This window comes from Enhydra lutris, unplaced genomic scaffold, assembly GCF_002288905.1.
Source record: "Enhydra lutris kenyoni isolate GAN:26980312 unplaced genomic scaffold, ASM228890v2 scaffoldscaffold38, whole genome shotgun sequence".
In the NCBI taxonomy this organism is placed as follows: Eukaryota; Metazoa; Chordata; class Mammalia; order Carnivora; family Mustelidae; genus Enhydra; species Enhydra lutris.
In genome coordinates, this window is record NW_019154122.1 from 12,011,234 (window position 1) to 12,035,054 (window position 23,821).

General features: G+C 48.1%; 2 protein-coding genes across 4 annotated transcripts; one reads left to right on the forward strand and one right to left on the reverse strand.

The window, feature by feature from the left end:
• The first annotated feature begins 102 nt into the window (after window positions 1–102).
• LOC111154837 (mannan-binding lectin serine protease 2-like) lies at window positions 103–14,255 on the forward strand. Its single transcript, XM_022514765.1, has 9 exons — window positions 103–118; window positions 644–775; window positions 2,639–2,835; window positions 2,909–3,056; window positions 6,698–6,816; window positions 8,230–8,308; window positions 10,354–10,488; window positions 10,992–11,066; window positions 12,300–14,255. Exons 1-9 carry the CDS (start codon window positions 103–105, stop codon window positions 13,061–13,063), a joined length of 1,665 nt encoding a protein of 554 aa, XP_022370473.1. The 3' UTR covers window positions 13,064–14,255.
• Window positions 14,256–14,331: 76 nt separating this feature from the next.
• LOC111154646 (TAR DNA-binding protein 43) lies at window positions 14,332–23,546 on the reverse strand. 3 transcript variants are annotated; one of them, XM_022514412.1, is made up of 8 exons: window positions 23,447–23,546; window positions 22,199–22,450; window positions 20,323–20,486; window positions 19,001–19,141; window positions 18,111–18,281; window positions 17,615–17,741; window positions 16,534–16,603; window positions 14,332–16,000 (listed from the first exon to the last, which is right to left on the reverse strand). In XM_022514412.1, exons 2-7 carry the CDS (start codon window positions 22,434–22,436, stop codon window positions 16,536–16,538), a joined length of 909 nt encoding a protein of 302 aa, XP_022370120.1. In that variant the 5' UTR covers window positions 22,437–22,450; window positions 23,447–23,546; the 3' UTR covers window positions 14,332–16,000; window positions 16,534–16,535. The 3 variants fall into 3 exon arrangements, with proteins under 3 accessions (XP_022370120.1, XP_022370119.1, XP_022370118.1); XM_022514411.1 differs by having other exon boundaries at window positions 14,332–17,741; window positions 22,199–22,446; window positions 23,447–23,545; XM_022514410.1 differs by having other exon boundaries at window positions 14,332–17,741; window positions 23,447–23,545.
• Between the last annotated feature and the right edge of the window lie 275 nt (window positions 23,547–23,821).

The window sequence follows — 23,821 nt, forward strand, 5'->3', positions numbered from 1 at the left end:
TCCGGCTGAGCCCGATGGTGTGCGGAGGTGCTGAGCGGGGGACAGGCTAAGCCTGGGATGTACTCCTAGGGCGCCCCCCCGACTCCCATGACGCTAGGGCCCATGACGCTAGGGCCCAGTGAGTCCACCTCTGGATGGGAAGGTCAGCCCCACCCGCCTGAGCCCCACTGAGAACCTGCAGCCTGGTGTTCCCCATGTGTGGTTCTCCCCATGAGTGGTGCTCCCCGTACACGGGCTTCGAGTGGAACACTTGATGTCAGATAGGGGCTCCTGCAGGGACCAGCTGTGTGACCTTGGGCAGGGGGCCGCACCTCTCTGCGCTCCTCAGGAGTCAGCAGCAGGGTTTGCTGGAACACGGGTCACAGCCCTGCTTGTCGGGTGCGACAGCCGGCGGCACCTGCAGGGTAACTTTGAGCAGGACACTTAACCCATCACTCGTTCGAAAAAGGGGGTAGTGACATCTACCTCCAGGCGTTCTGAGGAGGTTATCATGACCCTAGGCCTGTCCAATACTCGGCCGGGCCCCAGCCACCTCCAAAAATGGGGCTCCTCTTGGGTCAGCCTCGTGGCTGTCGGCTCCCAGGCCCCCAGACCGCCTCGTCTCCCGCCCTCTGACCACCTGCCTGACCCGCCCCTTCCCCAGACATTGACGAGTGCCAGGTCGCCCCAGGACAGGCTGCTCCCTGCGACCACCACTGCCACAACCACCTGGGTGGCTTCTACTGCTCCTGCCGCCGGGGCTACGTCCTCCACGAGAACAAGCGCACCTGCTCAGGTGAGCGGGGCCAGGGAAGGTATGGGGCAGACACCGTGCCCAGCCCAGCACCCCCCTGGCCCAGAATACAGCCAGCTCCTAAAAGCCATAAGTGTTCTGCCCAGGGGTTGGAGGGACGGCCCTTGGCCTACTGGGCCCCGTCCCCTCCTGCCATCCGTCCACCCATGCACATCCATACTCCCTTCCCCTCCCCCGTTTCATCCTGGGCTCCCTCTCTCCGGTCTTCAGCCCATCACTTGGATCACCTGTGCTGGGCCCCCACTATGTACCTCCCTGTCTGGGCTCTGGGCGCCTGCTACAGGCATCTTGCCCTCCTGGGGCTCCCAGGTTGGAGGAACGGGGAGCATAGGCCGGGCTCACACAGGCTTCCCAGCATGAAACTTCCCGGCAGGGGCAGGGCGTGCTCAGAGTGGCTGGATCCCCAGCAGGCCGACCCCTTTGGCCTCTACTTCCCGCCTCCTCCGAGCTCCTGCCAGGTGCCAAGTACCCAGATGGGAAACCCAAGGGTGCCCTGGGGAGTGGGCAGCCCCAAGGCTCAGTGCTGCCCCTGCCTCCCCCTGCCCGGCGTCTCTCCCCCAGTGGCTCTCCCTGTCTCTCTGTTCTCTCTTCCAGAGCAGAGCCCCTAGCCTCATCTCTGGCTCCGGTCTGGGTCAGGCCAAGACGGCCACTGCCTGCCACCCCCAGTCCACCCCATCTGCCCCTCCGTGGACCTAACAATAAATCTGCCTCCACCTCCACCTACTGCTTCGTGTCTCTTGGGTGGCACGGTGGGGGGAGGGCAGCGGTGTGCCCCCTGGCCTCCTCCCCTCCCTCCCTCCCCTCATCACAGCCCGGATGAACCCTAGCTGGTGGGAACCCCCTCCATGGGGCCACTGGCCCTTTTGCCAAAAAGCTTGCCCACCACCTCCCATCCATTCTGAAGATGGGGCACTGAGGCCCAGAGAGGGACGAGGGCTTGGCCGGGTTCACACAGGGAGACCGAGCTCTCTCACTCCCCCACCGGCTCCCCAGGGGCTGAGCTGGGAGAATCCTTGGACAGCTCCTGTTCAGGGGACCACTCATGTCCCAGGTGTGCTGGGCTGGAGGAGCCTGACCCAGAGCAGAGAGGCCCAGGGAGACAGCTGTTGATGGGCACGCTGGCCCCCCACATCCGGGGGCCGTTCCCTCTGCCCCGTGGGGAGCAGCGCACGAAGGAAGGCAGGCTGTGCTGGGACCCCTCACTTCTGGAAGCCTCCCAGCTCAAATGTCCTCTGCAGCCTGGGGAGGGGATGGGCCGGTGTCTCCCGGGGCTGATGCGGAAGCTCGCTCTGCAAGGGCACGACCAGCTGGCCTGGCAGGGAAAGAGGGCACCAGACATGCTTTTGATAAGTGTGAACTTGAATTTCCCTCAACTAACCCCCAGGGCAGTGCCCGGACCCAGGGTAGGAGGGAAAGTGGACCAAGGGAGGCCCCTCTGTTCCCCGTGGGGACCCAGGGAAGGCTGGACTACTCCCAGCTGGTGTGGGTGGGAGCCCCGTGGTGGATGAATGTGGGAGTTGTCAGGGTCCAGGCTGGCTGAGGGACCCCCTCTTCTCCTTCCCCCTCGGCAGAATCTAACGTTGCTCGCTTCGTCACCCCCAGAGTCCTGACTCTGGCCCAGGACTCCCCAGGTTCAGGAGCCCCTGGGAGTGTGGGTGGGGCCTGGAGGCTGTGTGCCCAAGTGCCACCTGTTTCAGCCAAAGCCAGGAAGCCCAAGAAACTCTAGATTGTTCCTTCAGCCCTGAGGTGGGGTGTTCCATCTGACTGGGCCAGAGGGCAGTGAGGGCAGCCAGGGAGCGGAGCCCGGCTGCTGGGTCCCCTTCACAGTGACCCGTCCTCTCTTAGCCCTGTGTTCAGGTCAGGTCTTTGCCGACCGGTCGGGAGTGCTCAGCAGCCCTGAATACCCACAGCCGTACCCCAAACTCTCCAGTTGCACCTACGGCATCCACCTGGAGGAAGGATTCAGCATCATCCTGGACTTTGTGGGGTCCTTTGATGTGGAGACGCACCCGGACACCCAGTGCCCCTACGACTCCCTCAAGGTCTGGTTCCTGGGATCTAGACCTCCTCTGGCTCTGGCATGTCCTGAGGTGACAGGGCGCCTTCTGCTTTCAGATTCAAACAGACAAGGAGGAATATGGCCCATTTTGTGGGACAACGTTGCCCCCTAGGATTGAAACTAAAAGCAATGCCGTGACCATCATCTTTGTCACTGATGAGTCGGGGGACCACACAGGCTGGAAGATCCACTACACCAGCACAGGTGAGGGCGAGTGGGTCTTGGATCCTGACAAGAAGCTCTTCCTGGAGTGCCAAGGAGTTACATAGGATGGGACTCTTCCTGGCGAGGCCCGGGAAGTGTAGGGGAGGAGAAAATTTCCTCAGCCCTCTAGGGTTCCTGGCCGAGGCTGAAAAGTAAACTGACAAAGACAGATCAACAGGAAAAAATCAGGGGCGCCTGGGTGGCTCAGTGGGTTAAAGCCTCTGCCTTCGGCTCAGGTCATGATCCCAGAGTCCTGGGATGGAGCCCCGCATCAGGCTCTCTGCTCGGCAGGGAGCGTGCTTCCCTCCCTCTCTCTCTCTGCCTTCCTCTCTGCCTACTTACGATCTCTGTCTGTCAAATAAATAAATAAAATCTTAAAAAAAAAAAAAAACAGGAGAAAATCATCCACACTTACGTAATGTGAGGTCTACATGGCATGGGAGACTTCAAAAGAAAGGAAAGACCCAGAGGAACAGTTAGGCTTGTGTGGGGGTTTTGTAGAAGAGGAGACAGTCATGGGGGAAAATGACAGGTTAAAGCAAGTGTTGTAAATGGGGGAAACTTAGCAAAGCCTCTTTCTTTGGCTTCTTCTTGGCTCCCTTTGTCCTTGGAGATAAGGATGCTCCTTCCCTCCAGGTATAGGGAGGGCACCTGTCACGTGGCCGTACACAAGGGTCTTCTGACTGTGATGGGGAAGAAGGGTGAGGGAGGGGGTGGAGGTCCAAGGGACCCCTTGTTTCTGTTTTCTCAGACTCCTTCAGCTTAAAATATTCAACATGCCAGGTGCCATATTTAGGGGTCGTGTGTCCTGAACTCCTTCAGAAGACAAACGAGGTTGGAGTGGGGGTGGTCTGTGAGACAGTGGTCCCCAAGGGGAAATGCCACCCCACCCATCCCTATCCCTCTCTTCACCCCTCCTTCCCTCCCTCCCTCCCTTCTTCCATGCACCCATCCACTCAACTGGCCCTCCTTCTATCTGTAGGAGAGGAAAAAACAATTTTCCCTCAGCCCTCCTCAATCCTTGGCTAGGACCAAGAGACAGATTGACAGGAGAAAAACAAGCACGTTTGTTAAGGTGTATGTCTCATGCATGCATGGGAGATTACCCACGGGAGAATGGGAACTTAGAACTCAAGACATCAGTACCATCTTCAGTTAAATACAAAAGAGAGGAGGGCCTGGGGGAAGGCAGTATGGGGAGGTGCTGAGAAAACTACAGTAAACAAAAAATGGTTTGTTATACAGATGAAAGACATGCCTTCTCCAGGGACGAGTTTCTAGTGATTTAGTTGTCTTTATCTGGAAGAGAAGGGGAGACACTCTTAATGGACATTTCTTTTGTGAATATAAAGTTCTCTTACAGAAGGAAAACTTCTACTCTGTTTTCAGAGCTTCTCCTTTGTCTGCTATTTCTTTCTTTTATTTTTTTAAGATTTTATTTACTTATTTGACAGACAGAGATCACAAGTAGGCAGAGAGGCAGGCAGAGAGAGAGGGGGAAGCAGGCTCCCTGCCAAGCAGAAAGCCTGACATGGGGCTCCATCCCAGAACACTGGGATCATGACCTGAGCCGGAGGCAGAGGCTTTGACCCACTGAGCCACCCAGGCACCCCCTTTGTCTGCTATTTCTGAAAATAATCAGCTCAAAATAATCCTCATGCCGAAGAAGCATATTCTGGAGGGCCATATTCTCCCACCCTTCATATCCAACCATCAGAAACAAAATCCCACTGAGTAAACTTGAAGATCTAATCTGCTTTATTAAATGATTCATTAGTTGGGCAGCATCCCATCTACAGGTGGAGGGGAGCTCTGAAGGGAGTTGTACAAAATGGAGGGTTTTCATGGAAGGAAGGTGGAACAAGAAAGATAATAAGCAAAAGGAAAGATTGTTTTAGGTAAGATCACCTTCTCCTAGGGGAAGAGCCTATCTCCCTACTTCTCCTGCCTTGGCTTCCTTCTTCTTTCCATCCATCCATCCATCCATCCATCCATCCATCCATCCATCCATCCTTCCATCTGTCCATCCATCCAACCTTCCTTCCTTCCATCCATCTTTCCTTCCTTCTATCCATCCTTTCTTCCTTCCAAAACCCACCTTTCCTCCCTCCCTTCTTTCCTTCCTTCCATCCTTCTACCCATCCTTCCTTCCATCCATCCATCCTTCCTTCCTTCCATCTATCCTTTCATCCATCCATCCTTCCTCCCACCCTTCCTTCCTTCCTTCCACCCATCCATCCATCCATCCATCCGCCCATCCATCCATCCACCCACCCATCCATCCACCCACTTATTCAACCATCCATCCAATCATCCACCCATCCATCCATCCATCCTTCTCAACCATCTATCCAGGAAGCTCAGAGCTCAGGTTTGAATGTTGGACTGCCTAGATTTACGCCCAGGCACAAACCTGTTTCCCGGCTATGTGACACTGAACCTCTCACATAACTTTTCTGAACCTTAATGTCCCAATTATTTCAATTAAGGACAATGTCTCCTTCAAAAGGTGTCCATTCGTGGGCTAATGTAGGGAAAGCATTGGGTGCAAGGTGTGGCATAGCGGAAGTGGTAATTGGATTATAGAGATTGGGGTAGTTTTTTAAATTAAAAAATTGGATTAGAAAAGATTAAGCCTTGGGCCACCTCTGTTAGAAAGGTGGGAAGGGGCAAGACTGGTTGGGAGGAGGGAGCCCAGCGCTATGAGAACAATTTGTCTCCCATTCATTTTTGAAAGTCTTTCATTTTCCTGTAGGTCAAAGTAATAAAACTTGTGCAACTGAAGTGCTGGTTTTAGAGCCACTCAAAGGGGGTCTCAGGTCTTCCAGGCTGGTGGGGGCAGGGCCAGGACAGAATGTTGAGGCTTGTGCGAAGGAGGGAGGGTGCCAGCCAGCGGCCAGGGCTTTCCCTGGAGGTGGGGACTTTGGGCCTGCAGGGGACTGAGAGCTGCTCTGGGACACAGAGTCCAGCACCTGGAGGGAGAAGGGGACTCAGCAGGAGACTGGCGCAGGCTGAGTGGTAGCAGTGGGGGGTGGGCTGAAGGCTTGGGGTGACGTCAGGCCAGGGTTTGGGGGCCGGAGTGGAGGGCGGTCTTCCTGGAGGCCTAAGGCCTAAGGGCGGGGTCACCTGTGCCCACTCTTGCCCAGCGCTCAGCCAAGCACCAGCCAAGTGCTTTACATCTGGTGTTCGGACAGCCCTGGAGGGTGAGTGACTCTTCTCACCTCCCCATCTTACCGGGGAGGAAACAGGCACAGAGAGTTGAAAATAACCGCTGGGAATGCGGTCTAGCTCTCCTCCTCCGGCGGACGCTGTAGCTTGGTTTGCGGCAGCGCAGGGCAGACGCTGCCCTGCAGGGTGTGGTGGCCGCTCTGGCTCCGGGTGTGCCTGCCTTTCTGGGAGCTTCGGCTGAGACCCAGGCCCGGCTACAAACCCTAATTTGTGCAGTAAGCGACCCAGTGCAATCTTGCCTTTGGTTTTAAATCTGAGCAACTCTATCCGACTTGCGGCGAGCTCTGCCCCTGTGTTAAGGGTTCCGTGAGTCAATCAGGACCTTTCGGTGGCTAAATTCAGAGCGGCCTCCTGGAGACAGCGTCAAAACCCCTCGCTCAGCCCGGCCTCCCTCTCCGCCCCGCCCCCAACAGCTCAGCCCTGCCCTGGTCCCGTGGCGCCACCTAATGGCCACATCGCGCCGGTGCAAGCCGAGTACATCCTGAAGGACCGCTTGGCCGTCTTCTGCGAGACCGGTTACGAGCTGCTCCAAGTAAGTTCATCACAGCACCGTGAGTACGGCAGGACCGCGGCCGGTCCGATGCGCAGACGTAGAGCTGTCAGCAAAGAAGTTATATGCGAAAGTGGGGAAAGAGCTGGAGTCAGCACGCTGGTTTCTTTGGGCTGTGACCGAACAAAGCAAAGCAAATTCGGTGGAGAAGAGAGATGGCTATGGAGAATTTTTTTTTCTTAAGAATCGTGCCTTTAAACAAAAAGCTTTAGAAAGGAACACTGAAAAGAAGTTTAAAAATAAAAAATTTTTAAAAAGCTTTAAAAAGGCTTTTGACTGAAAGCTGGCGATTCAAATGGGCTTTTCCCTGTTCACACATCACAGCAGCTCTCGAAAAGCGGCTGAAGCAAGTGAAGGATGCATTTGCCGTCCTCGTGCCACCTGCCCTGTGAGACCGCGCCTTGCATTAGATCAGGCCCGTCCCCCTGGCCACGTGATGACCTTTCCTGGCCACCACTCCTGGGCCCACAACAAAATTAAACGGCCCCGGGAAAGAGTATATTCTGCAAAGTTATAAATAGTGACCTCTGTTAAGGGAGAGGGAGGGTAATTTTTTAAAAATGCTTCGTGTGTTGCTTTAGGGGCACAGGTAAGAGATTAACTCGTCCTCTTTATGTTCTTCAAAATTGTCACTGAATCCCAGCGGTAAAAAGTAATAACATTGAAATAATAGCTAGCTATTCAATCCAGTCCTGTGGAGGGACAAATCAAAAGGAAAAAAAAAAAAAGAGGCACTTTCCCCACCTTGCAAAATTCCCTGGGCAGGCTCTTTCCCCAGCTCCCGGGACTGCAAACCTCTGTTTCTGATCTGGGGCAGAAAAAAATCATCCTGCTCTCCTTGGACGCATAAAGGCTTCTTTCCGCCAAAGTGATCTTTCATAAACTTTAGAAAAATATTTCTCTGCAAACACCACTAGCGATAAAAACTGAGAGCACACATGTGAAACCTATCAAAGTGCTGTTAATAACCGGCCTGTGGTTTACGGCCCCAGGCTAGAAAAATCCAGGCCCACACGCTCCCTGTCGGAGCAGGTTGGTCTTACCCAGATTCCCACCACCACCCTTTGGCACTTTACATAAAGAACTGGTGGCAAATCGGCAGGAACCTGTGAGATCGGACGTGTTCTTTGACTTAAAGGGAAAGCAAGACATATTCCTAAGCTACGCAGAGGCGCACATGGGATTCCTGCGGTGCCAAATGCATCTTAAAAGAGGAGAGCTATCCCCTAGGGGACAAATCCCGCAGAGCTGTTGGGATGTGTCCTGTCAACGTGGGTGTGGAACCCCGCTCCGGGCACCCACCCCCACCCAGAGGAACCGCTGTAGGAGCACAGCCTTGGGGTGTGGTCTCCTGATGTAAACCAGGCAAGTAATATTTGCTGAATTCTTCTTTAGGGAGCTTTGCCCCTGAAATCCTTTGCTGCGCTCTGTCAGAAAGATGGATCTTGGGACCAGCCGATGCCCACGTGCAGCAGTAAGGCCACGTGACCACAGGTCCTGGGACCGCTTCTGCAGCTTTGCCTGGAGTGCTGCTTCCGAAGCGGTTCTCCTTAGCAGGGCCTGAACTCCTAATCTCCTTCTCTTCCCCAGCCTCTCTGTGCATTTGACGGGGTCAAAATGGAACCGAGCTACCAGCAAAATTATTTCCTTTGGGAGAGTGTGATCTTTTAAAAATATTTTTCCAAGTGTAAAATATTCACTGAGGATGGGAAAGAGAGAACGAAACATTTTAATACCCATAATCCCACTGTCCTCATATCCCTCCCATCACACACCTGTCTCACACGTGCGTAAACACCATCTGGAGGGATGGGTGTAGCTGTGTGTGAACACTCCACACGAGACTGCGGTGAGGGGGAACATTGCCATTTTGCAAGCATCACATCTTATTTTAAATATTTTTTCAATTATAAAATACATGTTAATTAGAAAAAGTAAATTTACAAAAGCATAGTGAGACCCCCCCCTCTCTTGCCCAAATCCCCAAACTACCACTGAGGGTTCGGGGCCCTTTCCTTCATTCCTGTGCTGTATACACTATTTCACCATTATATACTTTTCTAAAATTTATTTTTAAGATTTTTAAAAAATTTATTCATTAGACAGACACAAAGAGAGCACAAGCTGGGGGAGAGCGGAGCAGCCCCTTCCCTCGCCCCTGCCCCTGTTCTTTATGTGGGGCTCCATCCCAGGACCCTGGGATCATGACCTGAGCCAAAGGCAGACACTTAACAGACTATTCTATACTTTTTAACCAAAATGGGATGCTAAGTCTGACGGCACTGTGCTTTTTGCCTCCGTACCGTCGGGATCTCTCTCCACAGCAGTCTGAGTATTAGCAGAGCCGCTCGCTCATCCTTGTTAAGGACAGCACGTCGCGCCCACCGCCGTCTCCCAGATTTTCACTGTGACACACACCGCTGCAGTGAACACTCCTGTAAATGTATTTGCGCATACTTTGTGCAAAGGTTTCTACAGAATTCCTGGGGAATTTAAATATCGTTTCCTAAATTTACATTCCCACCAGTGAGACTGTCAATCCTCAGTTCGAAAGCAGTAGAGCTGGGAGTGAGAGGTCTGGATCTGAGTCTCACTTGGGGTGAGGTAGGTGTGGGCACCTCCTCTACAGAGAGGTGGACAAAACTCTTGCCACGGAACCACGCACACAGCTATAAGGTCGCTGAAAACTACTTAAATGTAACCTGTTAAAATACCCAGAGAAATCCATTGGTTGTTTTAGCTCTACTGTGGGAAGCAGGACTTCTAGACTCAGTCACTTGGGCTCCAAACTGGGCAGGGGTTTCACACGTTCTGACCTCACACAGGTGTGCATTCTGATGCAAAGTCCAGGTATTATGACTTGCGGGTCTCCTACACTTTGATGAAAAGGAGCTCAAGAAGCCAGGTCCTTCTTTGTATGGTTCTTTGACCTTTAAGGCCAACGGAGGACCACTTTCCGGGACCCAGCCCGGGCAGGCCCGTGCAGGCTGGGCCGGCAGCTGCTCTGCGACAGACCCTGAGGTTCAAAGTCAGGTGCTGGGCACCTGTGTGGCTCAGCCCGTTAACTATCTGCCTTCAGCTGTGGTCATGACCCCAGGGTCCCAGGACTGATTCCTACATCCGGCTCCCTGCTTCTCCCACTCCCCGCTGCTTGTGCTCTCAAATAAATGAAATCTTTAAAAAAAAGAAGTCAGGGCGCTGAGGAGTCCAGTGGTTTCAAATTCCCTTCCTTTGTGAAGGGAATCGCAGGGCTCCGACGCAGGGGCCTCACCTCACTCCAGCCGTTTAGTCCAGAACAGGCAGGACGGCGAGGCTTTTAAATCACACTAAGGTGATTCCCTCCCTTTGAGAGAGATGGAGGATGTCCACTGAGGCGGCGGGACGGGGCGGGGGGACGTGGGGAGGGGAGAGACACGGATACGGCTTGGAGCCACAGCACCGCAGCACAACCACCTGTCGGTCTCGTCTTCTTACCGTCCGTCCGTACACCCGGACTCCTCCTCCTCCCGTGTTTCCTAGTTGTTGACTGCGGCCCTCCGGATGACCTGCCCACGGGCCGAGTGCAGTACATCACAGGCCCCGAAGTGACCACGCACAGAGCCGTGATTCAGTACCACTGTAACGAGGTCTTCTACACAATGACCCCTAACGACGGTGAGCAGACTCTGCAAAGTTGGGGGTGCGTGCTATCTGGAAAAGAAGCCCTCCCTCGCGATCTGAAAATAAACTTGAGCCGACATTTTTGGCTAAGGCTACACAAAAGATTAAAAGGCACTTCTCCCGCCCGCTAAGTGAAATATTACCGCTGAAGTGACTTTAATGTCAATTTGCAGGAATCTGAAAACAGATCTTATCTAGTAAATGACTACTACAAACACACAATATATTCCAAATGGTTTAATTTAACAAGTCAAAACCTTATCATTAAGCACTTGAGATCTTGATACATATTCAAGTTACACATCTAAAAGGTTTCCACTTTGCAAGCAAACATGGTTAATGCAGAGACCTCCTATTTATGAAATCATGTAAAACGGTTAGACACCTCTCTTTCCCACTGATGCTCAAGAATCAACATTTTTCAAGGGGGTATTCAAGCAAATGACAACCACCTTATACATGCAGTTCAACATTTTTGCTTTTCCAATGATTTGCAGGTAAATACGTGTGTGAGGCTGATGGATTCTGGACGAGCTCCAAAGGAGAAAAATCACTCCCCGTCTGTGAGCCTGGTAATGGATACATTTATACAAGAGATTCGTAATTGATGGAAAGTAGAACTGGGTGGGAGACAATCAGCAGAGCCTTAGCTGTGGTCGGCTGAATTGCAGCTTCAGCACTTGGCTCTTAAACCAAGTGGTTATTTCCAAATAATCCGTTCTCATTATCCCCCTTCTGGACGGACGGAGAGGCTGCTGGGCGCTGACTGCGTCAGTCACTTGGTTATTTCCGACCTTACAACTAGGCGAGCGTAAAAAATTAAATGATTTAAAAAATTATCTTGAAGCATTTATACATTTATAAACTTGAGTTCTGCTGTGGAGTTACTTTTCTTCCCTGTAAAACTGCTATTAAAACCCAAAGCTAATAACTTCATTATTTCCCTAAGCGATTGTTTTCAATGACATCTAGTTTTTAAACATTAACGCAATTTGCCTTTTAAATAGGACTTTTTTTTTTTTTTTTTACCAGAATTGGCTCTGAGGATATGGTTGAGTACAGTGATTTAAAAAATCAGAAAGGTAGTAATATATTCATTACCCCTTTGTTATTTGACTTAAATTGGTTAAAAAAAAACCAACCCCCACATCTTAGCCGACACAACATCGTAGGTTTTAAAGCCGGCGCCCTGCCACAACGGGGACACGGTCGCTACGCTAATGAGCATATACAGTTAGCCACAGAGAGTAAAATTTAGTTTGGAAGAATCAACTAGACCAAAAATAGTAATTTCTGTTCCTGAAGGTTCCTAGCTACAACTGCAACTTTCTGATTTTTAGAACACTTAAATGTTCAAAGGTGAAAAGAATTTTGCAAACCCTGGGACAGTGACCTTAGTTCCTGCTTTCCCAGCACTACGTGGTAAACACCCCATCATCCCAGTAGGAAAAAAGCAGCAACGAAAAGGTCATTTCCTTTCCCTTTCTGATCACATCACCCACTACATCAGCTCAATTTGTTTGCCCTATTAAGTAATCTTCCAAATTGTGTAGGCCAAATTATTGTAGCCGCACAAATCAGTTTCTAAAAGTTAATCTCCTCTCCCCTCATTCTCTGAAGAGCTAATGCCGAGAGGTTTTATTGGGTCTCCGAACTGTGTTTTAAAAGCACCTGCTGGCCTGGGTGGAAGCCCCACCAACCCGACCTGACTTTGGATGACATCACACATTCCGAGCGGTAACAACTGTGGGAAAACCCACCACCGGGTCTCTGTAAAGGCTGTGTGTGTCCGCTTCTTTCCCCAGTGTGTGGAGTATCAACTCGTACCACGGGAGGTCGAATATACGGAGGGCAGAAGGCACAGCTCGGGGACTTCCCCTGGCAAGTGCTGTTACTAGGCCAGACCACAGCTGCGGGCGTGCTCCTGCGGGACAGCTGGATCCTAACGGCGGCGCACGCTGTGTACGCGCAGAAGGAAGCTGCCTCCTCCTTGGACATCAGACTGGGTACCCTGAAGAGGCTGTCGGCTCATTACACACAAGCCTGGGCTGAGGCCATTTTTACACATGAAGGTTATACTCATGGCGCTGGCTTTGATAACGACATAGCACTGATTAAACTGAAGAACAGAGTTGCAATCAACAGCAACATCCTGCCTATCTGCTTGCCAGGAAAGGAGGCCGAATCCTTTATGAGGACAGATGACCTTGGAACTGCATCAGGATGGGGGTTAACCCAGAGGGGTTTTCTTGCCAGAGATCTAATGTTTGTTGACGTACCAATTGTCGACCATCAGAAATGCTCCGCTGCGTACGAGAAGCTGGCCTTTCCGGGGGGGAGGGTGACAGAGAACATGCTCTGCGCTGGCTTAGATGGCGGGGGCAAGGACAGCTGCAGAGGGGACAGTGGGGGGGCGCTAGTGTTTCTGGATAATGAGACACAGAGATGGTTTGTGGGAGGAATAGTGTCCTGGGGTTCCATCAATTGTGGGGAAGCAAATCAATATGGAGTCTACACCAAAGTTATTAACTACATTCCCTGGATCAAGAACATAATTAGTAATTTTTAATTTGTAGGTCTTCAACGATTCCTTAGTTTTAAAAATCCCTGCAAAAGCTCTTAGTAGCCATGTGGCCTGAGAGCCACGAACTTGGCAGTTGTTGCTCTAACCCCAAACCACTGCCACACCACGAATCAGCCTGCCCTTCCCAGCACTTCTCACTCGTCAGTTTTTCACCCCTTACTCTTTGACTCAAGGGGACACAGATGATTAGGCCGGATCACCTTTGCCAATCCAACAGAAACTCACTGGTTAAATATGCATTTAATTACTTACAAGTCCAGTATCTTTTGTACTGTTTCTCTACATTTCTACAGATTGCCTGTTCATGTTCTCTAATTTTCCATTTGGGGGCTTGTTCTTATTGATTTCTAACAGAGCTTTATATATTATAGCAAAGCTGGTTCACGTATAGCCTTGAATCATGATTTTTTTTTTTTTGGTAAATAAACTGGACACATGGATACTTTGGCTTAGGTGCTGACTCCCATGTTTAAAAACCAACAGCACAAATGGTGAGATAGAATTTTTCACTTATCAAACTGGCAGACAAAAAGGAACATGGAATAGCACTATTTCACACTGTTGAAGACAATATACATTTCCTAAAGGACAATTTGGAAATATTTGAAAAGCCCTGACAGCATGCATATAGTCTTTGACCTAGTAATTCCAATGTTAAAAATTTAATTTAGCTGTGATGTTCTGGCACTTGGAAATAACCTGAATAATATTCACATATAGAAAAGAGCTGAATCAAATGTGGCATTTTCTTAAGAAGAAATACGTCAGAATTAAGTGGTGGTTTAACAGATAAATCTATAGTTGGTTTTTTCCTTCTCACAATGAACATGGAAATACTTGGGCACACTTAACAAACAACAGATCACATACCATACAATAGCTAAGTACAGAACTCATACACAGTTAAGAGCTACTCACCTAGTACTCAACAACAAATTATTCTAATTATCATGTACATCTTCTTTTTCCAAAGGACACAATTTAAGCCAATTTAACCTTAAAGAGCTAAGGTCGTTTTCACCGGCTGTTCCTCCTTAAGAAGTTCTAATAGGTTAACATTTAACAAAGGGTTTCATTCTAGCCAAATAACTACCACTCGTGTAAAAATTCACTGTTGACTTTTGGCCCAATTTCTCTTGTGTTCATTAAAGGGGGACCTTCTTGAGACTCACTTTTGAACGGTAACTTTCCATCGCCTTTGTCACATATAAAAAAGAAACTGTATTTTTCCAGTAAGACTCCAGACACTAAACTGTGGTGACAACAAATTTTTTATTCAACTGGTTCAAAAAGTTTTGAGAATGAACGCACTGAGATGACCAAACAGACTTTTAAAAACAAATCTTTGTCAAATAGTTTACTTCTAGACTTCGTTTTCTTTGTTTCTCTTTTTTCTAGGGTAGAATTAAATACCCACAGCTCCTGGTACCACAAACATGTTAGCAGAAGGCTGCTCCACATCGAGAGCCTTCTAAGACTGGTAACTAGATTGACAACAAGTGTAAATAAGGGATCAAAACCATGCCATCGACAAGTGAACTTACCCCTGGGCTCCTTGCAGGCTTGACAGTTTAGTCTTTGGAGGTCCCCGAATACCATTTTAAGTGTTACCATGTTACTGCTGCTGAGTAATAGTGCAAGTGCTAAAATGCAAAATTCAGATGGTACAGGGTTTGGAAATCATGCAATTTAGATGCAGAAAAAAAAATTCAAACAATGCAAGATCCTTTTACAGAGGAAACTGAATAGCGAAACAACGTGGCGATCACAAGTCTAAAGGACGACTTCGTTTCTAAAAGTCTCACACACGTAACTTCAGAATGACAGACCTATTTATCATCATCTGACCAGATAAGGGCATCAGGTAAAACTACCGACACAAAACCGTTCACATTCTTCCATCAGAAAACAAGCTCAACTCTCACTGCAGTTACATAAAAAGTACAACAGAGAATCAGTAATTATTGCTTTTACATACTTCACAATGCATCGTCAGAGTCTAATCTGAGTTTGTAAACGATTTTATTCGACCTTACTCTAGTCCCCCACTTGTGGGGCACAAAGCCCATTTCACTTAACACTTCCAGACAGACAACCCACCCTGCTAGTTCTTAAAGCTATCAGGCTCTGTAATGGATTTCAGGCACAAGATAATTTGTGGTTTCTTCTACTTTATCCCTACTGCAATTAATTCCACTTTTGAAATCCCAAACTAGGAAGGTGCTGATATGCCCTTCTTTTCGACTGCTATGCTTTGCTACAAAGCATTTGAAAATAATTAACAGAGTTCTTCCCACTCCCCCAAATAAGAATATTTTTAGAAGGCATGAGTCCCAATGGAGATTTATACAGGCCATGTAAATAGAACATCACCCAAATGCACAGAGGCACTAGTAAAAAGCCGGAGGGTACTGCTTACCATTTTAGGTGCGGTCACCCAGACTTATTAAAAACTAGATTTAAAAAGAAAAAAACAAAAAAACAAAAAAAAAAACCAAAAACAAAAAAAACTTTCACTTTGGACAATGCAAGAACAAATAGCAATTAAGTCTGGGTATCAGGTGTCAATGCATGACAGGTGATGAATCCATTTGACTTGAGACAACTTTTCAAATAAGTTTATTTGAAGCAAAATAAACTATTGCCAAGAAACTTTATGAAAGTTCCATCTCAAAAGGGTCAAAAAAGGGGAATTAACTGCTATGAATTCTTTGCATTCAGGGCTGCAAAACAAAGACACATATTATTTAAATCAGTTTTATTTAAGAATTTCCAACATTGACAACTCTTATAAAAAGCATCCAAGCACAGGACACAAAACTGCATCAAACAGCATTCTTATGGGTAGCTAACAGACATGAGAACTTCCACCCTTCTCTGCGACACCCCGAGCTCACTGGTGAACTCTGCTTCCAAGTACTCCTGCAAAGCACACCACAAGCTCGTCCATGTTCTCACCCCACCAGCTTCAGTTCACGTGACCACACTTACAGATCAGTAACAGAAGAGAACACACACCATACAGCATTCACAGCAGTTGACAAAGGGGTGGGGGAAGTACAAGTAATCGTTTCACTTAACACATTCAGCTAACGTGGGTCATCTAGGAACAAAACTCACTTAGTCTTCCAACAGATGTGGATGTCCTTTGAATGCAAAAAACATTCGTACATTATTTGCTATCATTGCTCTCTGCACACTCTCTCACCAAAGCCACAGGATTGAGAGACACATCTCGCCAAGTTAAAAAATATCCATTATGCACCACCAAGTCTCTGCACGCGCTCTCTCCTTTTCTCGCTCATACTAGCCTTTCATGCCTCGGCACCACCATCAATCCCACACAAGGTTTCAAAAGTTCAAACAGCCTTCTGGATCCATATCACAGCCTTGCGTTCATAGCGTTGATACGACTCCATGAAATAAAGAGTAGCGGATAAAAATGGGACACCCACCGTCAAAGACGCAGCCTGCGCAGCGTGCTGACGAGTTCTTGAGTGAGAAAGCGTGCAGACAGAAGCATTCCTATGGCGGAACATTTACAGCACTACTTTCAATGAAGTGCTTCTTCCATAAACATTTGAAATGAGATGAACTGCAGAGATTAAATGAAGGCTTCATATTGTACTTTTGCATGTGAAGGGAAACAAGTGTTAAAAAAACAAGAACAAAAACAAAAAGAACCAAACACTGTGACACCATCGTCTCCAAGAAGGAGATTTTCCTAAGGGAAAAATCCATATGGCGGGGTTCAAATTAAATCAAGGAGAAAAGAATGTAGTTCTAACCAATGGTTTCCATTTGAACATGCAAAGAATTCACTTGACAAGTCCAGGGATAAAAGATTACAGGAGAAACCTTTTGATATCAATTGTAGTGTGTTGGTTTTTACCCATCAGGCAAACAGCAGTTCACTTTCAAACACTCAATATTTCAACCCTTTATGTAACAAAACTTATAAAATTCCTTTAGCTTTTCCTCTTTTTCTAAAGAAAAATGTCAAAAATACTGCTGAATATACTCCACACTGAACAAACCAATTTTGAAAATTCTTAGTACATATGTATCTTACAATATACTTACCATGTGTTTAGAAAAATCTGAATTCCCACCAGTCTCTACCGCCCCCTCTCTACATCCCCCAGCCAGAAGACTTGGAATCCATACTTGAGCCAAACCCTCCATTAAAACCGCTGCCCGACCCTGCGTTCGATGCGGATCCCCAACCAATGGCTGCGCCGGAATTAGAACCGCTATAGGAGTTATTTCCAGAACCAAAGGCCTGATTTGGCTCCCTCTGCATGTTGCCTTGGCTTTGGTTGTTCCCTGACGGGCCCGACTGGTTCTGCTGACTGGCCAGCATGCCCATCATGCCCCAGCTGCTCTGTAGCGCTGCCTGGGCCGCAGCCATCATCGCTGGATTAATGCTGAAAGCACCGAAGTTCATCCCTCCGCCCATATTACTTCCTTGATTGTTCCCCAGGCCAGCCCCACCCCCTCTACTGTTACCAAACCCACCCTGATTCCCAAAGCCACCTGGATTACCACCGAATCTTCCACTTCTTTCTAACTGTCTATTGCTATTGTGCTTAGGTTCAGCATTGGATATGTGTACGCTGATTCCTTTAATGATCAAGTCCTCTCCGCAAAGAGACTGGGCAACCTGTAAGAAATAAGGGGCGTAGATAAGGGAGATTAAACCACTGACTCACGCGTCAAGGTAGCAATAACACTTAGATTTCAAGCCACTGTCTAAGCGGGCGGACAAATAAGCAACGACCGCTCATTTCACTCAAACCCACAAAACCGCCTTTAGCTCTGGGAAGGCAGCAGGGATCTGCCAGCTTATTCTCAAAAAAACAGAGCTCTCCGAGTTAACTGCCTCACACTGAAAAAGTACCGCAAGGGTTTATCATGACCATCTAGACCCACCTATCCCATAGCTCAGCTAAGGACGGCAACTGGCGGCGTGGGAGAAGTTCAAGACAATTACCTAACAGAGTTGGGACAAAATTATTAAAGAGAAAAATACCTGATCGTCTGCAAACGTAACAAAGGCAAAGGCCCTGAACGGTTTGGGAATGAAGACGTCTACCACTTCCCCGTACTGGCAGAAGAACTGGCGCAGCTCGTCGGCGGTCATGTCCTCCGTGCAGCGCCCGACGAACACCTTCCTGCTTCTCAGAGGCTCATCCGGGCTTTGCTGGGCGAGTCGAAAGAAAAGAAAACTATGAGAAATATTCTACGAGCCAAGAAAAGAGGATCTAACAAAAGTTACCTGCCTTTTCTCTTAGTCATTAACGAAGTAGGTACCTTCTCAGTTTTCTGCACCAGCACATCTTTTGAAAACTTCGGTGAGGAAAAACATTTTATTTTTTAAAAAAACCTAATTTTTAAGTTTTCTCTGCACCCAGCACGGGGCTTGAATTCACAACTCTCAGATCAAGAGTCACACACTCTACCAACTGAGCCTGCCAGTGGCCCCCACATTTTAAAGTTTGAAGTTCACGACTATCTATTTGGATTAAGGAAAGCCAATGACAGAAATGCCCTGGCAAAGACGCTGACTCTCCTAGTCAGTCCTGCTTGTCCGAAACCAGTCAGGCCTTCATGATAAGATTAAGGTATTCTGACTGTCCTTGCGTTTTAATGTGTATCTACGTAAGAAACTGTTCACTCACTAAAAATAACAAGAAAAAGAATAAAACAAAAAACTTTTAGTTTAGAGGGATGATAAACCAAAGATTTCAAACAAAATATTCAGCACACATGCAGGTACTAAGGCTTTAACAAGGCAAAAGGTTTCAGGAATCCACCAGCCACCACCTTTTCCAAGTGCATTTTATGTGTCATTTTACAATGTCTTCTAAGGGAGTTTGTCAGCAAAAAGTCCCAAAGCACAGGGAAAAAAGAGCAAAGTACCTTAGAATTAGGAAGTTTACAGTCACACCACCGTCCATCTATCATATGCCGCTGTGACATTACTTTAACCTGGGTTTCATATTCCGTAAAACGAACAAAGCCAAACCCCTTTGAATGACCAGTTTTAATATCCTTCTTGACCTAGGGAGAAAAAAAAACCCCAAAAACCAATGAAATTGACTAGACCCCCCCCCCCAAATCAGTTCCTTGGTAATTTGAATGGATTCACTTTGACGGGAGTTGCTCAATTAAAATTTAAACCAAGTCGTTCAAGTGTCTGCCTTCAGCTCAGGTCATGATGGAATTGAGCCCCAGGTTGGGCTCCCTACTCAGCAGGAGGCCTGTTTCTTCCTCTCCCACTCCCCCTGCTTGTGTTCCCTATCAAATGACTAAATAAAATCTTAAAAAATAAATAAATAAATAAAACAAAGTAAAACTTACACCAAATTATTCTTGAGGTAAAAAAGAGGAGGATAAACATTGAATCTAGACCATATTAACAGTTAATCATGTCACAAAACAGAATTTTAACAAAATGTTTTAGAATGCAAAGATATATTAGATCTAATATTTACAAATCCTAAGTGGGAAAAGCAGAAAAAAAGTATTTTTCTTTTTAGAGTTTATTTTAGTAATCTCGCTACCCAATGTGGGGTTCCATCTCACAACCCTGAGATCAAGAGTCACATGCTCCCCCAAATGAACCAGCCAAGTCCCCCCACCTTTAAAAATAAGTGCTTTTTGGTCTCCCAGCAATGTAAGTTACAAAGAAATAGGCTATGGGCACCTGGGTGGCTCAGTCAGTTAAACACCTGTCTTCAGCCCAGGTTATAATCTCAGGGTTGTGGTATCAAGCCCTGCATTGGGCTCCCTGCTCAGTGGGGAGTCTGCTTCTCCCTCTCCCCTTGCCCCTACCCCCACTCTTGTGCATGCTCTGTCTCGAAAAATTAAAATCTTAAAAAAAAGAAAAACAGGCCCTTGAGCCTTTATGCAGCAGGATTTTATAACATCAAAGGCAAAAATATAGGCTATATGCATAATGGGAAATAGTATAACCCAAGTTTGGTTTTTGTTTAAGTAGGCTCTAGGCCCAACATGGGGCTTGAACTCACAACCCTGAGATCAAGAGTTGTGTACTCTATCCACTGAGCCCGCCAGGCATCGCAACCCGTATTTCTTTTCGGCCTCCCTTATGTATGCATGTAATAAACACAAAAATACTGTCTGCTGGGCACGAAGGGCAGGCAGTGTCACCAAACGATAGGAATTCTGGATGTTCATTCATGGGAAGAGAAAAATCGTTCTATGAAATCAAAGTTTACCTGAACCATGAGAACTTCTCCAAAGGTACTAAAATATTCTTTTAGATCCTGTTCAGTCGTTTTCCATGGAAGACCCAACACTATTAAATCAGACGTTTTCTGGACAGCTCTTTTCACTTTCACTGCTGATGAAGCATCTGTCTCATCCATTTTTCTTTTGTTATCTAAACAAAATGAGCAAAAACCTTTCAGAACTCCTCACTTAACATGTCTTAAAACACATCAGCTCCTACACCTAACAACAATAAGCAAAAAGATTCTAAGAATAAGATATTGAAAACTTTCGCAGAGTGACGTCAGCTCTCCCAGACAGACGGAGGAACTGGGGAAGTGGCTGAGGGGCTTTGCTGGTGCGAAGGCACCTCTGGTTTTGTGTGATCTTAAGATTATGATGGTTTGTTCTCCCCACTCAAAAGGCACAGCAAAACAAAAATAATCCTACTTCACTCTGACTCTAAAAACATAGTAAGGGGGAAAAAACAGGCTAAAAAGGCATGCTACACTTTGTGCCTATTAGAGTTGCTTAATTACTTTAATGCCTACAACTTTAAAAAGTTATATACCAAAAAACGATCCAACTTTTATCTCCAGCTGTGTATTCAAGGGTGACTTCAATTTTCTTTTTCTTTCTTTTCTAAGCATTCAACCATGAACTCATGTTGATTTTGTATTAAAAAAAAAGTCTTAGGTTATTTTTAAAAAACAGTATTCAGAAAGGAAGTGGAAGAACTGAATGAATTTTAAGAAATAGACTATCTTTAATTTTACAGATTTTTTCATTTTCATTTTTTTTTTTTTTTTTTTTTTTTTTTTTTTTTTTTTTTTTTTTGAGAGAGAGTGAACGCACACGCGCACAGTGGGAGAGTGAGAGGGAGAAGCAGACTCCCCACTGACCAGAGAGCCTGATGCTGGGCTCCATCCCAGGGCCTGGAGATCACAACTTGAGCTGAAGGCAGACGCCCAACAGATTGAGCCACCCAGGCAACCCTAGACTTTATTTTTTAGAGCAGTTTTAAGTCCAGAGCAAAGTGGAAAGGAAGGCAGAGATCTCCCACACCTCCCCTTTTACCTCCACAGGTGCACAACTTCCCCCATGATCATGATATTCCTGCCCCATCCATGACGGTACATTTGTTACAACTGATGAACCCACACAGACCTATCTGGATCTAAACAACATTTCAGATTCGGGTAACAGCATACTAAAGAAAAACTAACTTGATACTGTTAAAAATGTTCTCAAAGTGAAAGGCAAAGTCTTGTATACTAATCAAACAGGAAACTTTTTGCAACACCGAGTTATAATAAAAGTAACACTGCAAAAGTAACTAAAGCAAATTCTTACTACCAAAATGTACCTGTTTCCTCCACAAACTTAATGCTTTTTTTTTTTTAGATCTAGAACACCAGTGTTAAGTGGCAATGAGAATAAGACCAAAACCCCAAATTAAAAGTGCACTAATTCAAGATTTGGATTCCTGCAACTGATTATCCTTTAAGGAGGGAAAAATCAGATTAACTGAACCAATGATATAAGCTTGCAAGGACAAAAACCAGAACTAAGTATCGGGCACTTTGAAAGAATCTATTGACAAAAGACTGATCTTCACAAAACAGTCTTAGTTTTCTTTAAATTCAGCATTAACTTGGCATATTTGTCCAGATAATTAAATACATAGCTTTCTCTTTAGAAAAACATTCTCTATCTCCACTTTTCACTAATTTAGACTAGAGACGTTCCAAACCAGTCTATTAGTAAAGTTTAAATAAATACTGGGGTTACAGGAGAGGTTTCACCGTGACATGAGGCGCTGCACCAACTCAGAGGAGACACAAACACCACAGTTTAGAACTGCAAAAGCAAATGGCAACAAACCTTTGGGATAGTTGACAACATACACCAGGTTCCCCCAGCCAGCATCGGGGGCATGCAGAATTCCTTCCACTAGCCGGACACCTCTCATACACTGCGACACTGGATTCCGGTAGCGCAGCCCACAAGCGCCGGGAAACTGGGCTGTAACCGTGGACAGCAGCACTGTCCCGTCGTCTTCTGATGGTATTTCAATGGGCTCGTCATTCTCATCTTCAGTTACCCGAATATACTCGGACATCTTTTCTTATCTTTCTTAAAGGGAAAAGACATGTTAATGACATACACTCAGGTGGAAGACCGTTTCCTTAAAAATCACCCGAACACACACCACACACTACCGCGCCAACGTTCTAGGACTTCTAGAAGAACTTTAGGGTTCGGGTTCTTAGAGGTGTGGGTGATCACTGAAACGAGGCCAAGGCAAGGACAGTGCCTTGTGAGTTCATTCCCGCGATAGACACGTGCCCAGTGCCCGCCATGCATCAGATGCTGCAAAGGGAACCCGTCAGTCCCACGGAGCACGCTGGTGACAAGGGGCGTGGCGGGGAGGAAGGGGAGCAGAGATGACAGCAAACAAGCTATTCATTTATTACAGCTGTGCTATATGCCACTAGAAAGAAGTCAATCATCCTGGGGGGCCGAGGAGAACCTACGCTGAGACATGTGTGGGGATCAGAGCACACGTCCCTAAGAACGCGATGCAGAAGCCGTGTCGAGGAGGAACGCAAACAGTGAGCAGGAGGAGAGAGCAGGAAAAAAGTTCCTCCCTGTTCCTCATTGGGGGACTTCCGGGGGGAGCTCCCCAAACTTGAGCCAAGGACAGCGACGACAGGTCCTTAGCGACGCGGGCCGCCACCTCCCAGAAGCCAGTGCGTGGGGGCCGAGGGAGGAGTTTTTAAGCGCGGCCCGAGGTACAGACGCGGGGACCCAGGGCCTAGGCTGCTGGGGTCCCCCGGCGTGCCGGATGCTGGAGGCCCAGGGCACGGCTCGGGCCGGAGGCCAGGCCAAAGCTCCGCCTCGGGCTGCACGGCACCGCGGGCCAATTGTCCCTGCTCCGGCGCCGGCTGCCACCCCGCGCCGGGCCCTAACGACGCGCCCGCGCGAGGCCGCTCAGGCAGGACGAGGCAGGCCCGGCCCCACGGCTCCCTTCCCGGGGCGAGGGCGGAACCCGCTGCGTCCGCCTCGGGCCGCGCAGCGCGGGAGCCGAGACGCCCAGGGTGTCCTCAGTGAGAAGCGTTCGCGACTCACCCGCTAGGCCGCTGCTAGGAAGCCCGACAGGGAAACCGAAGCAGCGAGGGATCCAGGAGCAGCCCAGCTACCGCTTCGCTCCCACAAAATGGCGCTAGGGCCGCCTCCTCCCCCCGCCGGCCGTCGTCTTCTCCCACCGGCTCCGCGTCAGGAGGGGAAGGACGCCGCACGGAGGCACAATGACCTTCTCCCAGAGAGGCAGCGCTCCCTGCTGAGAGACTGAGCAAACGGGGAGGACTTAACGCTATAATATGACCAAAAACCTGGGCGAGAAAACCCAAAAACTGAAAAAACAAGGAAGCCTAGACTGTTGGCTCCCCCCACGTAGCGTAGCAGATGGCTTCGCCGGACTAACCGTCGGCCCCCGGTCCCGGC

Excerpts from the sequence above, each read along its gene's own strand:
- LOC111154837 (XM_022514765.1), top strand. Across the intron at positions 6,817-8,229 it reads CCGGTTACGAGCTGCTCCAA|GGAGCTTTGCCCCTGAAATC; the intron begins GTAAGTTCATCA and ends ATTCTTCTTTAG. Across the intron at positions 8,309-10,353 it reads GCCGATGCCCACGTGCAGCA|TTGTTGACTGCGGCCCTCCG; the intron begins GTAAGGCCACGT and ends CGTGTTTCCTAG.
- LOC111154646 (XM_022514411.1), bottom strand. The coding sequence starts at position 22,436 with ATGTCCGAGTATATTCGGGTAACTGAAGATGAGAATGACGAGCCCATT. Across the intron at positions 19,142-20,322 it reads GAGAAGTTCTCATGGTTCAG|GTCAAGAAGGATATTAAAAC; the intron begins GTAAACTTTGAT and ends TTTTCTCCCTAG. Across the intron at positions 18,282-19,000 it reads GTAAACTTCCTAATTCTAAG|CAAAGCCCGGATGAGCCTCT; the intron begins GTACTTTGCTCT and ends CGACTCGCCCAG.